The sequence below is a fragment of the Parasteatoda tepidariorum genome, chromosome 12 (assembly GCF_982258835.1).
Source record: "Parasteatoda tepidariorum strain Cologne lab strain chromosome 12, Ptep-v5.0, whole genome shotgun sequence".
In the NCBI taxonomy this organism is placed as follows: Eukaryota; Metazoa; Arthropoda; class Arachnida; order Araneae; family Theridiidae; genus Parasteatoda; species Parasteatoda tepidariorum.
Window position 1 is genome coordinate 34,357,293 of NC_141766.1, and position 15,322 is coordinate 34,372,614.

The window sequence follows — 15,322 nt, forward strand, 5'->3', positions numbered from 1 at the left end:
CATTAAGCTGTATTCGCTTTAATGAAATGTAAGCCTTTAATGCAGAAAAAGTTACATTTATATCCATTAACAGTTTTTCATATTTGTGTGTATCTTTTGTAACTTTTTTTACCTTAAACTAAAGTTTTTGTAAAATACAAGATAGGTTGTTTAAAAATTTTAAGTAGTTTTTTAAGTTTGTATTACGATATATTTTTATTTACATTTTTAGAAACAAACCAGCAGTATCCTTTTATGAAACTCAGAGAGGTAATATTGACTACATTATGCCTCTGATGACTCATCCTGCTGCTGTGGATGGTGATAAGTATGATCTTGTCTTAAACTTAATTTAGTCATTTTCACAAATTTGGATAATTTCCACACATACTCGCTTATTTAGAAATATCAGAACCTTGCTTTTTAGCTGTTAATTTTTTTTCTAAACTTATTAAAATATTCTATCTCATAAATGTAAACAAAAAAATTTTTTGCATGGTTTAAAAATGTTATACAAAATAATTTTTGAAATCATTTTTAGCCCTGTGAGGTTAAATTGTGTTTCAATTGCATTGTCACGATTTCACAAGATTGTATTTCATATTTTAAACATTTTATTGTTACAACAGCAATGCACAGAGCTGTGCTACATAATAAACTACATAATCCATATGAAAAACAATTATTAATTCTGATTAAAAAAAATATTACATAAGCTGTTCTTGATTAAGATTTAATAACAGTGATTATTTTAATGTTGATATAGTTATTAACATTGTTATATACATTTATTTATATTATTTTTATATATATATTGCTGTATAAAGTTATTTACATTACAAACATTGCTTTCATTGAGCTAATTTTTATGATTTTTATTTTCATAGATTACAGTTGTTGAAATGGGAAGAATCTTTTCTCTTACAGGAAAGCCTGGAATATCTCATTAAAAAGGAATCCAGCACAATATTGTTTTTTGAGGTACTCAACAGACTTCTAAGTTTTTATGTATTGTTCATGATTAATTTATTTTTAAATTATGTTGGTTTAATTTATTCATATCTGTTTGTGAGCAGTATTTGAAATATTAAAATTGGTTCTCTGGTCTGACACCAGTAAAACATAACTCGGATCACGAAAAAAAATTGTGTTCAGTGGTCCTTTGTACAATAATCCCAATGACCAATAGAACACAAAGACATGAACCAATGGATTACTATTCACCCTTTTAAGTAGCTAAAATATGGAATTTTTGATACATTAATTTTGTGTTAAGTAATTTACCAAACATTTTTGTCATATGAAATAGTAATCTGAAAAATCCAATAAAAAAATCACTTTATTTATTTTTTTGTTAATTTCTTTGTTACTGATATTTTAATTTTATTTATTTATTTTAGTTTTATAATTTCTATATGTTAAATTTTAGCTTTTTATAAAGTTAGCTTTAATTCTTCAGGCAAATTTAATTAAAGATAAGATATTATTAAAATTTGTAAAACAAATCGTGAGCAAGAAAGTGTTCAAGTTTACAAAATTGTTTTTTAACATGTAGCTATAAGAATACAAATAGACTTAACTTTAAACAGCTGTATTTTCAGGACTACTTTTAAGATAGGTTTAGTTTATTTCTAGACTATCTAACCTTGTTGGAAAAATACTCATAAATATTTTAGTTCAACAACCTAGTTCATAAATACGTTCATACCCAACAATATTGTTGCTAGAAACATGCATCTTTTTTTTTTACATTGTTCACAATGCATTTGACAGAACCTAAACCAAATCAAGTATGAACTTAATTCACAGAAAAAACCACATTATGGCTTGTATGACTTATGATCAGTTTTTCTTTGAACAAAAATTAACCGGACTTGTAAGTTAAAAAAAAGATTAGCTTTAAAATATGATAGACAATTATTTGATACACCAGAAACTGGTATAGGAAAATAAAAAATTGTCAGATTAACAAACTGCTTTCTCAAATATAGTTTCTAATTTCTTAATTGGAGAGTAATATGAAATAAAAGAGATTATAATTAAGTTAACTTTTAATTCTTTCAGTCTATATTATATATTTAAGCAACATTGTTTTTTTTTTACAATATCATGATTTAATTGCATATGGCTGTTGTGCTCATTCATTACTATATTCATAGCTGAAACAGATGCCTATGTGATTCTTGAGATTTGCCATTGCATTGACAATAAAAAACTACTTCTTGGCGTGTTGTGAAGTTTTGATAACTATGAATTTCAACTATTATTCTTCAGGTGTATATTTCACAATTTAAACATTTAGGTATTTACATTGTTTATGCCATATTGTATAATATGACCATGGGAGTTTTAAATCTTGATTCCTTAGAGATGATTTCTATCAATCATATTAACTGAAAATTATCTGAAGTTTGAGTGATGATTTATAGTGTATCTTCTAACATTTTGCAGTGTTTAAAACTGCATACTTTTGGTTTTAATTAAAGCTTATTAATTTTTTTCAAAATTTTTAATTCAAGCATACTCATAGCTAAGTTTTATGGAATATTGAATTAAATAAAGGGGAGTATAATGGCTTTTATTTTTGAATTATGCTTAAAAATCTGTACAAATACTTCATCGTGATAAGCTAAAATTTGTACAGAGATTGAATTTTGACTTTGCTAAGATGAAATCTAAATGAGTCAGATGTCTTAGCATAAGCATAGCATAAGCTTAGCATTAGCACTTTAAGCTTGACCTTATCATCATGCTTACTTTTGTTTGGATCATTTCTTTAATTGATTCTGATATGCTCGAGCTAAATATGTTTTTTTTTACAGGTCATGGATTGTGTACCTAAATCAGTTACCAAAGATAATTATGAGAGATTACATGATAATGGAATGCGTAAAATAGCCTGGGCATTTCTAAAGGTATTTATGATTTATGTTCTCTTAATTTTGCATCTACTTATGTGAGATTTAAAATTTTAATACTTTATTTTAATTTAATATATATTAAAATAACTAAAATTCCCTTGACAAGTGTATTTTTAAGTTGTTTAAGATATAAAAAATGTTAATTTCTAACTACTTTTTATATCTTAAGTCATTGGATTAATTTAGACAGCTGAAAATTTTAATATTTATTCAAAATACTTCTTTATTTGTATCTACCTATTCTTTGTCACCCTCTTTAACACAGGACTAACAAGCCAAGTAAACTTTTTCATATTTAACAGTTTTAACATATGAAAATTTTTTAAACTAATTGTAATAGAAGATGGGACACTTTAAATTTTAGTGTTAATTTTGTCAAGTCCTACCTGCAATTATTGGATTTGTTTATCTAAGCGACTGGTCAAATCCGGAGTTGTTTTTAAAATTTTTAGAGCATTTTGTAAAACATGCAAAACCTTTATCTGGATTTCCAGTTGTTGTATTTTTGAATAACAATGAAGGTCACATTACTTTTGAAGCAGTCTATATTTAATAAATACAGATTTATTGATCAATATAATTTTTTTTTCTCTGTATTAAAGTTTTGTAGCTAATGCTCCAAGCTTTGAGACAATGAGCCTGGTTTGGACATTATAAAGATTAGTATTTTTTTTTTTTTTTTTGTGGTATCTATTGTTGAGGAATATTGCATTAAGATATGTCTTAGTTGAAACAAGAATGTCAAAACTGCATGGTAAATTGAGTTTTATATATATATATATATATATATATATATATATATATATATATATATATATATATATATATATATATATATATATATATATATATATATATATATATATATATATATATAATTTCATATAAAAAGGAAATTTCCTAAATTGCCAGTGTCCCATCTTCCTATAATGTTTTTACTTTTTGGTAATTATAGTGATAAGTTCTGAAGCTCAGTATTTTATTTATTTGCTTATTTTTTGGTTTCTTATCAAGCATCCAAGTCTAACTAATTCAATATTTACTTATTATTTTTTGATACATTTTCAAATTTTAGATTTCATGCTTATATTGACAGTGCATTTTCCAATTTTCCTCTACTGTGAACAATATTAAAAATAACAAATTATAGAAAAATTTAAGCATTTAAAAGAGATACTTCTCTTTGGGTGTTATATCTTATGTTATTCAGCAACTCCTTTTCATTACAACCTAATATTCTTGAATTGTATTAAAAAAAATACCTGTATTTGAAATTTTTTTTAAGATCTTAAAGTATTTTTATGATAATTTTTTTTCTGACTAAAAGGTGTTTCAAATTTTGTTGTGTCTGCTGTCTTTTTAAGTTTTACATTATATCTAAACTGTTTCACATCATACTTTATATTTCTGATTTTTTATTTATTTGTTGATTTTAGTTGCTTGGTTCCAATGAGGTCATAAACATTGGGCAAAGATTACGATTGCAGCTCTACAAACCTCTACCTTCACAAAAGAGAAAGAAAACGTCTGAAATTGAAGTAAGCATTCAAATTTGATTATTTGTATCTCTCAATCAAAAATGTTTAATTAGAATATTATTTTTCTGAAACTTTTTTATTATTTTTACTTTCTATATGGTGTATATCAAAATTCAAAGCAGGAGAATTATATAAGGTTGATGTAAAAAATTGTCAATGTTAGATTTGCATAGACTAATTTTAAAGAGTTTTTTTTATGATAAATCTGAACCAATCTGGCTCTACTTATTTTGATCAACAAAAAATAACTCAGCTCATAAAGTAAACAACCAAAAAAACTTCATTTGTCTTCATGTAGTTATTGTAATTGTCAGTAAACTTTTAAAATTTTAAATATAGTATTATAATGTTTTTAGTAGTATGAAAGACAACAAACAATGTGGATTTATTTGATATTCAGAAGGATTTCTCCAATCTCAAATAAATCTTAAATAGTCTCTTACCAATCCTTACCAAGTCTCTAATAAATCTTAGCACATATTCACTGTTTAGAATCAAGTGCATTTATCACATAAAATTGTATTTTATCGAATATGACTGATGCATAGTCATATACTATTTTTTATAATGATTTTTGTTTTCTTGATGTCTCTTGCAATAATCTTGCTTGAAAAGTTTTGTCATTAATTTCGTGCTCTATTTCATTACTAGTTTTTCACTAGTAAAATTTCTTGAAACACTTTGCCCAAGTTTCAGCTTCATATTCAAAAAAATATACAAAGCATGTATTTAATTATGTATTCTCTATAGCATTTACTAAAAAATCAATAGTTTGTTAGAAAGAATGTTCTTCTTCATTTTTTCTGTTTTGATTTTATATCAAGTTATTTGATTTTATATCAAGTAACATATCACCTTTTTAGTTCATCGATGCTCACATGTCAAACCACTGGTCTCATTTTTTCTGACTAGCTTGCTGATCTGTATGTTTTCAGATAATACCCAAATTCAGCTTTCTAAAATTTACGTGTTTCATTAGTATTTCTTCTTGATTAAAATTATTTATAAAATTATCTAAGGAGAATTATTATATTCTAAAAAATATTAATATTATTTTAATATTAGTTCATACAAAGAAAATGTTTTCTTTCTGGCATATTAAGTTAGTGTTTTAATGATTAATATCAATCAATTAAAAAATCATTTATATGTCATGCATGATGATAGAACTAGATATTACAAAAGCACAGAATGAAATACAACTTTTAACAGTTTGGACACATAGTTTTAGCGACACTTTTTATAATCTTTTAAAACAAATGTCTCCATTAAAGGAATAACTAATATCTTGTGGATTGTTAATGACATTTTCTCCATTTCAAAAATTTAATAGTAAAAGAAATAATAGCAGAAGCAACAAAATTATGGAAATTGATATGTATAATGTAGATTTTGTGTTCACATTTGCAAGGAAAAAAATGCTACAAAAATAAAATATCAATTTCTTTACATGTTTTTAAAGATGTTAGAGACACAATAATGAAATTAGTTGCAAAAAAATCTGTTAAGTTTTCATCAAAACTTCTCATTATATCTGTGTCATCTAACAAAAAATTTATTAAAGAAAATAAATGAAAATTGTTTAAATTAATTATAACTTGTCAAGAACAAATCACGTTTGGTGCTTTTTAAAAAACTTAAATGCAAAAATAAATAAGTGATCCAGAAATTACTCTTCTTCTAACCTATATGAACAGTTGTGTAGTTTGCACAAAAGAGTCTTAGATTTCTTTGTGTTTAATTTTATATGTTCCTCTAATTGATTAAATTGGAGTATTTAAATAAGACATTTTGCTTGGCTAGAACCCAAAACTAAATTTAGAGAACCCAAGGGAATCTACAAATTACTCTAGGTGGATTAAATATATAATGTTTTTAAAGCTGAGGTTGATAAATTTCTAAGACTTCCATATCTGAATGAGCATATAATTAAGGAGTAAGTTAATGAAGAAAACCAGCTAATTGTAGCATTTTTTTGAGAGATTAGATTCAGCAAGTAATTCAATGATTAAATAAAATACAAACTTCATAGATGCTAGTAAATGGTGTGTTTTGGTAAAAAGAATGCAATTAAAAAAATTCCATTTAAGAATTAAATGACCCTAATTTTTATTAGTTTGATAGACCACTATAAAAAGGCACAATTTCCACATATTATTTGATTTGTAGCCTGGTATTAAAGTTAAATCTAAAACTATTTGAGAGTGAATAAAGAACATCACAATATGATATAATTCCGTGTTTTTATTACTAAAACTTTCTTAGTCAAATGATTATTTTACAATATTCAAATTGGTATGAGAGAAACTGCAACTTTGTTAACACAGACCTAAGTAAACTTTTTTGTGTGATTCTCAAATTTTAAAAAACTTATTTGCATTATATTTGCTGCTGGTATGCTGCTTTTTAACTATGAATACAGCTCTACTTCTAAGAATTCAGCACTATAAAGTAATGAATACAATTTACCATTTTTATGACATTGTCACCATATTTCTTTTAACAAACTAATAAAGACCTCTACTGTATTTAGGTCATCAAAATATTTTATATTGTGTGTAAGATTAAAAAATTTTTACAAAATCGTGTTTAACTGACTTAGGATTTGGTGGTGAATATAGTAGACTTATTATCTGAAATAAAATGATCAATTATTTTACTCTTGAGTATTTTTGCTAGGGAAATCCCATCATGTCTTGATTTTCAGTAACATAAACCAGGATTTTTTTTTAATATAAATTCTTAATAGTAATCATCTTTCAATATAGGTGTTTCAGTGGTGGTCAAAGAGCACAAAATCTCCTCTTCAAGCTTCACTCCTTGTATCTATTGAACCTCATGAAATTTTTTCAATTGAGCCTTCTTTGCGATCAATGTTACCATTTCAAGAAGTATGGGTTTTATTTTATAATATGGGTTTTCATCTAATTTCATAATCAATGATAATAATTAGTATTATCAGAGAACTTTACTTTTCCTAGTATTCTTAAAGCTTATTTATGCTTTTCATACTTATACTATATATATATATATATATATATATATATATATATATATATATACACATAAATACACAGTCGGACTTCTATTTAACGAACTTTTCTCTGAAATTCCCTTTCCCTATTTTCTAAAATATTTCAGAACACTTCAAGCTTGTTAACGCTTTTGATGAGGGAAATGAACATGAATTAATTTTCGAAGCTACTGATTTGTGCAATGTTTTACTGCTCTCTCTAAAAGTTATTTTAGAAAAAGCAGCAAAATTCTTTTCCTTTTTTGTTTGCATTGCAAACAAAAAACTCAGTTCAAATTAATGGATTTTATCAGTAGCAATTTGACTTAAAAACGCATGTGGTTAATGCATGTTTAAAATTACTTTTATAATAAATGCAGTTATAATTTTATACATAAATTTATCTTCTTTCTTTTTTTTTTTTAGTTGAAAATGTATGTAGCATGATAATATAACACTGTATAATGTTTTGCTCTATTCCTGCTTTCCCTGCAGATTTTTTTTATGGTTAAAATTTATAAAATAAATAGTAGATACTAGTTTACAGGATAACGGTGTATCAATTGCTATTTTAATTGTGCCTAGTGTTTATGAATTTAAACCAGTTTTGTATTGTTTAAGTATTTTAAAAGGTGATTTTTTATTTAACGAATTTTCTCTATAACGAACTTATCATCGGGATTTAGCAACTTCGTTAGATAGAGGTCCGACTGTATATATTACTGGCATCATGAAATGTTTAAACATTAGTGGTATCATTAAATGTTTAAAGTATATCTGATAAGATAATTTTTAACTTTAATTCATTATTTTAAACTTAATGAAAGTTATGAATGAGCCATGATGGCTCAGTGGTTAAGACACTAAGTTGTCAGTGTGAAATCCTTGGGTTTGATCCCTGGTAAGAGCTTGAAACCCACCAAGGGTATCAATGTATCTGGAAAGTAAAGCTGATTGGTGCACAATGCTGAACACATAGCCACTAATATGCCATTGTTCACAATATCGTACAGCTTTAACTTCTTTGACCTCCCGACCCATATTGGATTGTTATCAGAATGTTTTACGATACTTGCAAATGATGTTTAATTATTTTAAAAACATTTTTAATAATCTATTACTATTCATATTTAAAGGAAATTTTCTAAACATTTGCTTGCATTAACATATCTACTTTATTAACCCTATTTGTGGCATTTAGTTGTTTTTGTTCATGTGGAACGCATTTCTCATTTTTTAAGTGTTATAAGTGTAATTGAATCTTTCTATTGTTAAGAATAGAATTCCATCATTAATATAACCACTCAAATTTAAAACTAGTAAATTTTTTTAAAGAAACTTAGCCTAGTAATTTTTCAATGACCTCTTGATCTATTTAAAAATTCCCCAATAATATACAAAAAAAAAAAACCTTCAAGTATACCTTTAGAAAATTATCTAGTGCGTTAAAGGACTAATGATCCATAACTTCGTTAAACATGTCAAGAAGATGTAAAATCGAAAATGATGAAAGTTCCAAAATAACTGTAGGGCACACTACATCTTAGTTCTTCAATAATTCATTAAAAAAATCGCATCAGCAGGATATTAAAACATCCTAAATTAGAAAAAAAAACAGCCAAATTTTTTTAGATATCACTTTTATAATTTTTTTGCCGCATTTGTCAATTCTTTTCCCAAAATATTTTTTTCACTTGAAATTCTTTTATTTAATGTTAAATTTACTAAATTAGTAGATAATTGCAAAAACTATGCAGTGAATCTTACATTGTATTAGTAGGTAATTACTTGATTTCTTATAGTTTTAGGTACTTTTTCTAATTGACTAAAATTATCTGTGATTATTTTTCAAAGTTAAATAACTATGATTTTTTCTTCAAATAGGAAACAACTATTTCTGTGTCTAACAAATCTATTGAAAAAACCAACTCTTCTAACAATTCAATTGAAAATTCTAATGAAAGGTACACTTAATTCTTATATTAATTTCTTTCTCAAGACAAAATTATTTCTCAATTCTGACTAAATTTTTTACATTCTTCAATGTTTTCTTCTAGTCTTTTAAACTATAATTTCACAAAATTTTAAGTAATAAGTTTATCAAGAAAAAGTTTTTTATTTTTTTAACTTATTACTAGTAACAGGATTAAAACTTGAATAGTAAAGTCTTTATTCACAATTTTCCATTTAAGTATTTCTTTAATGTTTTTTAAAAGGACTTTTTACGAAAAGTATTTTTAATTTTTTTAAGAAAATCTCCTTTTATTAGTAATTAGTTTTATAACTTAACTAGCACTTTTAATCTTCCTTTATGTACTGAAAGAAATAATTTATTTGAAAAACTTTAAATTTAAATGCCCCCATTACAAATATTACATTTAACCCCCATTTTTTAATTTAAAAATTAAATAAATAAATCTCCAAATCTCCTTCTTTGTTATAAATTAGATTAATTAAATCACATTATTAAACAAACATATTCTTCAAATTACTAATTTATTGAATAAAAACTTAAAGTGCAACTTCACTTGTTAATTTATATAATAAAAACTTATACTTAGCTTTGAATGTATTATAGATCTGCCATCACAAGTTGGTGGGGTAAACTAAGAGTAAAGTGAAACAGTAGAGTTCATTCCAGTGATTTAGGGGAAGAAGGCAAAGGAAGGTAGAGCAAAAGAGAAACATAGAATCAGAGCAAAGTGAATAAAGACATCTTAGTTGATGTTTTATCGCCATCTTTTCACAGTCTAACCGAAATGTTTTTTTTTTCCTAATGAAACATTTTGTACCAAATCTTATTACAGCTGATTTTACATATTTTTTTCACAGATTCATTTGCCAAAAAAGGATCTCTCATATTTCGTGCACTTTTTTGTTCTAACCTATGAAAAAGTGAACCCTTTTTGCTTAGCTTTTCCCCCATCCACCAACTTGTCATGGTTAAATAATACTTCGGTTGAATTGAGTTTCTCAATATTTTTTGTGAAGTTTTACTTAATGATTTTCCTTTTTATCTGTAGCTCTAATACTGCTGGGAACTCTATATATAAATGGTCAAGAAAGGATGGAGAGCCTTGTAAAATACCTACTACCAATTCATTATCCTTAGCTACTTCAGGCTCTTGTCAAATACTAAAATTTAGCTCTTCTGGAAGGTAATAAATAGTTATAAAATTACATATTTATTTATAAGTATTGCTTTATTTTAAACCTTTTCAGTATCATTCATCTGAATTGAACTAAAAAACTTATTTTTTTCAGCAATACTATAAATATTTATACTTTTTACCTTTTAACTTTACTTAACTTTTTAATAGATAATGCTCTTCAGAATTTTAAAATAATTATATTAACCTATATACATACAATGTGTTCAATAGTCAGTGCCCATGATAAATATTTTTTGAATTCTTTTTAAAAGTAAAGTTTAAAAAATATGAAATATTTACCCCAACCTGCCCCAATTTAGGGCATATGGGTAAATGTTTATTAAAATGAAGAAAAACAGAAAAGAACATAAAATACAAAAAGTGCAAAAATACGAAAACATTACACAATCTGATGGCAACAGCAGTAAAACAATTAAAATGCTCCGAGAGTCCCGCCTTATAGTGCCGAAGCCGACGGAACCTCCCTTATAGTGAGCCAAAGACACAAATGAAAAATTTTATAACACATCGCTGGAAAGTACAGTATGACATACAATGTATCATGTGCAGCCAGTACATAGGATTAAAAAGAGTAATAATACAGAAAAGTTTAAAAAAATATGGATATTTAGGGTAACAAATCAATACCTAAGAAAGGAAGAAAAATCTCTTAAAAATCGGAAAAATTACTATTGAAAAAGATATTGGTAAAACCTGCTTAACTGCTCAAATAAACAGAGATCAGTTGGTAGGCTACATTTAGAAACACTCTCAAGAATATACTACAATTAAGCATGTCTTTATATTTTTAATCTTTTTTTCTTCCATAGTGGTTCGCCAGATTTCTTAAATATTTTTTTAGCTTAAATATTAATTTAGGACCCTCAAATGTATATAACTTTTTTCTTCACTTTTGACAAGAAGTCTAAAAATATACTTTATGGAAATATGGAAAACTCTATATATATGTATCTGGTTGGTTGGTTGGATTTTATTGGCGCAAGAGCCAGAAATGGCTATACTGCGCCAGGCACTAGGTTAAAATTTGGTCACAAGGTTAAGCCAAGGTGTTATTTTTTAAATCAGATAATAGAGTCCTATGACTTTGATAAATTTTAAAAGATTGTGATGTATAGGGTCACCAAGTAAAGATTGAAGATCAGGGTTAAAACTGCAAAAAAAAAAAATTTCTCAAGTATTTGAATTGTCTGCAGTCAGTAAAAATATGCTTAATGGTGATAACAACTTTACAGAATGAACAAACAGGTGCAGGTTCATTTTTCAATAAATGCATATGGGTATATCGTGAGTGGCCAATGTGTAACCTGTTTATTAAAACATTAGTTTTACGGTCAATGGATAATATCTTATTGTTATCAATAGAAGGGAAAATTTCATGTAATTTATTATCATTTTGTGTATTCCAGTGTTCTTTCCAGGCTGCATAAACTGATGATTTACAAATTCGCTTGATGTCCAATGGTGCTAAAACATTCCTGCTTATATTCTGAGTACTTTTTGCAATTACATCAGCACATTCATTGCCGTGTATTATATGTATCTGAGCACATGTATATACAAACATTGCGTAAAATAAAAAAACAAAAATAATTATAATTTTTGTTCAAATGATCGAAATTTTCTCATAATACGACACAAATTTAACAGTTTCATGCCAAATAAAATGAAAAAACTAAATTTAAGTTACAAAATCAGAGATAAAATGCTACTTCCTCTGAATAAACATCTTAATTTTCTTTCTTTACCTTTGAAATAAAGAATTACAGTCTGAAAAATAAGCTCTTAATAGTCAAGTTTCACTATATCTTTGGAATCATGCAAGTGAATCAAAAGTCCTTTTTCACACAATGATAAAACTCAATTTTAAGATAATTTCTTGCAAAAAATATGGATCATAAGTTATACAAATTTTTACATGATTTACAAAATCTAAAAGATTACCATAATGGGCAAATAGTTTTTAAGGAAAGAAAATTTTAAAAATTAGATTTTTTTCTTCTTTTTTATGTAATTTCTAAAATAAGATTTTTTTTTATTAAGAAAATTAAATTTTAAAATATGACTATATTAAAAATTTTATTGCTCAACTATTTTAATGATTCAGTATAAAATAAATTTTCTCATTTAAAATTACATGGTTTGAAATGATTAAAATTTGTATACCTTACAATTCAAAATTTTTTGCATAAAAAAAAATATGCAATAGTAAGTAATCTTAAAAAATAATATTTCATGTGAAATTATTTTTCAATAAATGAGTTTTATCATTGTGTGTAAAACTTTTGTGATTTGCCCAAATAAGTCAGCTAATAATAAGTTAGCTCTAAGTGGGCTTGACTTCCAATCGCTCTCCTTACTGAATTAATCTGTTCATTTTTCCTGATTGCAGCCCTCCATACTTGTTCTAAAGTTCAAGAATTCATATCCATCTGAAAAAATACTGTTTATTCAGAGAAAGTGTTTTTGTTTTTTTACATGATTTTTAAATTTAAAACATCATGCACATGAATTAATTTACCTGTTTAAAATTATCATGTCGAACTATTTAGATTGCATGTTAATACCTGTTAATCTGATCATTAAACCAAAATTTACTCAGCTATTCCATTTTTTATTTTCTGTACATACATACATTTTTTTGTGTTTATAAATGTCTAAGAGAGGTCTAGAAGTTTTACAAATAATTATTGAAATAACATTTTATAGATAAATATGAAAACAATCAAAAGGGTATATCTTAGAAAAGGAATCTTCCGAAATTTTCTTCAGAATTATGATAATGTTTATTTTATTTTTGTCTATTTATTTTTATAGCAAAACATTAGTAAATCCTAAATAAGACTAACTGTAATCAGAATAAAATATTTCACAATTAATAAATGTCTCATAAATAAATTAAAATAAACTTACGTTTATGTAAAACGTATGTTATTTTCTTATTATTACTTTCGCATTTTTCCCAACTTTCTTAAATAGAAGTTTAACGATTTTGTTTGTTAAAAGAATTCTTTTTTAAGTATTGTGTTGCCGCGAAATAACTTACTAAGTTTTACATGTTACATGTGGGACAGGATTACTTATTTCTGTCAGTGATTAGTCAAAAAACTTTTCAGTTTGGTATTAGATGCGATTGCTAAAGTTTTATTTGCTACACAACATGTTTATTTTATCAATTCAGAAAACTGAACAGAGTTTTACAGAAAGCAAATAATGTCAGTTTTTCCTGTTACATTTAGTTATTTTATGTCAATGAGAAAATAATAATTTGCATTTAACTATCATGTCTTTGTTGCCCAAAAGTTTATTACTTTATATCTTTTAATAATGAATCCCAAAGTACATGTGCATTATTGTACAATTAGCAATTTTAGTTACGGAGAAACTCATAAACTACTACATAACAACCAAAACTTGAACTGCAATAAAATGAAACATTTGAACTGGAAAATTATTGCTTAATACTTAAACTTGTACCCAATAACAAATTGAAATAACATTTTTTTCGGCTTATTTTAACCCTCTCAGTCCTGACTTTTATAAATATGATGCTGGCGTGCATCAAAATTCTTATTGTTTATGGAGGAATAAGACATCAAAAAAAGCAATACTCGCATTTTCTGAGAGCTTTAACACTTATAAGGAATCATTATATGTGATTAATTTTTATAAATTTATAGAGTTATGTTAAATTTACCATTCACTTTATTTACTTTTTCAAATTTCTTAGGTGTAGTTTTATTTACTTCAAGTTAAATTTTTATATTAATTAAAGTTTTCATTCATTTGTATCTTGCAGATTTCTCATAGCAGGCAGTGGTCTTTCAAGTCAGTTCTTTATATCTGTTTATGAGGTAAGTATTTTTTCATTTGTTGTAAGTATTTTTATAATGCTAATGATGGAAGTATTTCTTATTAGCTTTTTATTGTCAAAATATACACTGTGATGTATTTTCTTTAAAATATTTTAGATTCCTTCTGGAAAGTTTTTAACAAAGAAATTAGCTCATTCTGATGTAATATATGACATTGAATGGTGCAGTGATGATTCTTGTTTTATATCTACTTCAGGAGATTATAGTGTAAAGTATGTAATTTTGGATCATTCACTGCTGTCAGTCTTCACAACTGCTTAGTGTTTATAATATTTTGCTCATATCTTACATTTTTTCTATACAGTTTAGCTGCAACTGAATTCATTTACAGTATAGTAAATTAATTAATTTCAGAAATATACAGCATAGTAAAATCACTATGTGGTCACTGTCCAATAAGGTAGCAGTACCACTTGGAGGAATTAAATTTGAAGCTATCATTTTTATCTTGTCAACTATTACAAAATGGGATAAAGATTATCAACTTAGTTGATTATTTTGACCATATTGTTTGGTAAAAAAGACATTTAGTGCACATCAATATTAATTAAACAAATAAAGATGCATGTGTTTACAGGTTTTCATATCAGTTTTGATTTGTGTTTTTACTTTTGTGTGCAAAAAAGTTTTTTAAATGATTGTCCTTGTAACCAACTTTCATGGAGTCTCTGTTTTGTGAATCTTCGTGAATGATACAAATAAGATATTTTCAATTTAGTTTGGAGCAAATGCAAAATTGCAACAAAATTCACAAAAATGAAAAATAGTACAGCATTCAAATTTTGCAAATTAATTTATTTGTCCAAATTTACTAATGGAAAAGTGG

General features: G+C 25.8%; 1 protein-coding gene across 1 annotated transcript in view; it reads left to right on the forward strand.

Moving 5' to 3' along the window:
* Nucleotides 1-15,322, forward strand: part of LOC107454186 (jouberin) — a 34,807-nt gene that overhangs the window by 4,925 nt on the left and 14,560 nt on the right. The window contains exons 3-11 of the mRNA XM_087155983.1: nucleotides 212-307; nucleotides 867-960; nucleotides 2,802-2,894; nucleotides 4,337-4,438; nucleotides 7,207-7,329; nucleotides 9,336-9,415; nucleotides 10,475-10,609; nucleotides 14,421-14,475; nucleotides 14,593-14,708. Of these exons, the coding sequence (XP_087012109.1) occupies nucleotides 212-307; nucleotides 867-960; nucleotides 2,802-2,894; nucleotides 4,337-4,438; nucleotides 7,207-7,329; nucleotides 9,336-9,415; nucleotides 10,475-10,609; nucleotides 14,421-14,475; nucleotides 14,593-14,708 (894 nt within the window). The remainder of the gene's footprint in view (nucleotides 1-211; nucleotides 308-866; nucleotides 961-2,801; nucleotides 2,895-4,336; nucleotides 4,439-7,206; nucleotides 7,330-9,335; nucleotides 9,416-10,474; nucleotides 10,610-14,420; nucleotides 14,476-14,592; nucleotides 14,709-15,322) is intronic.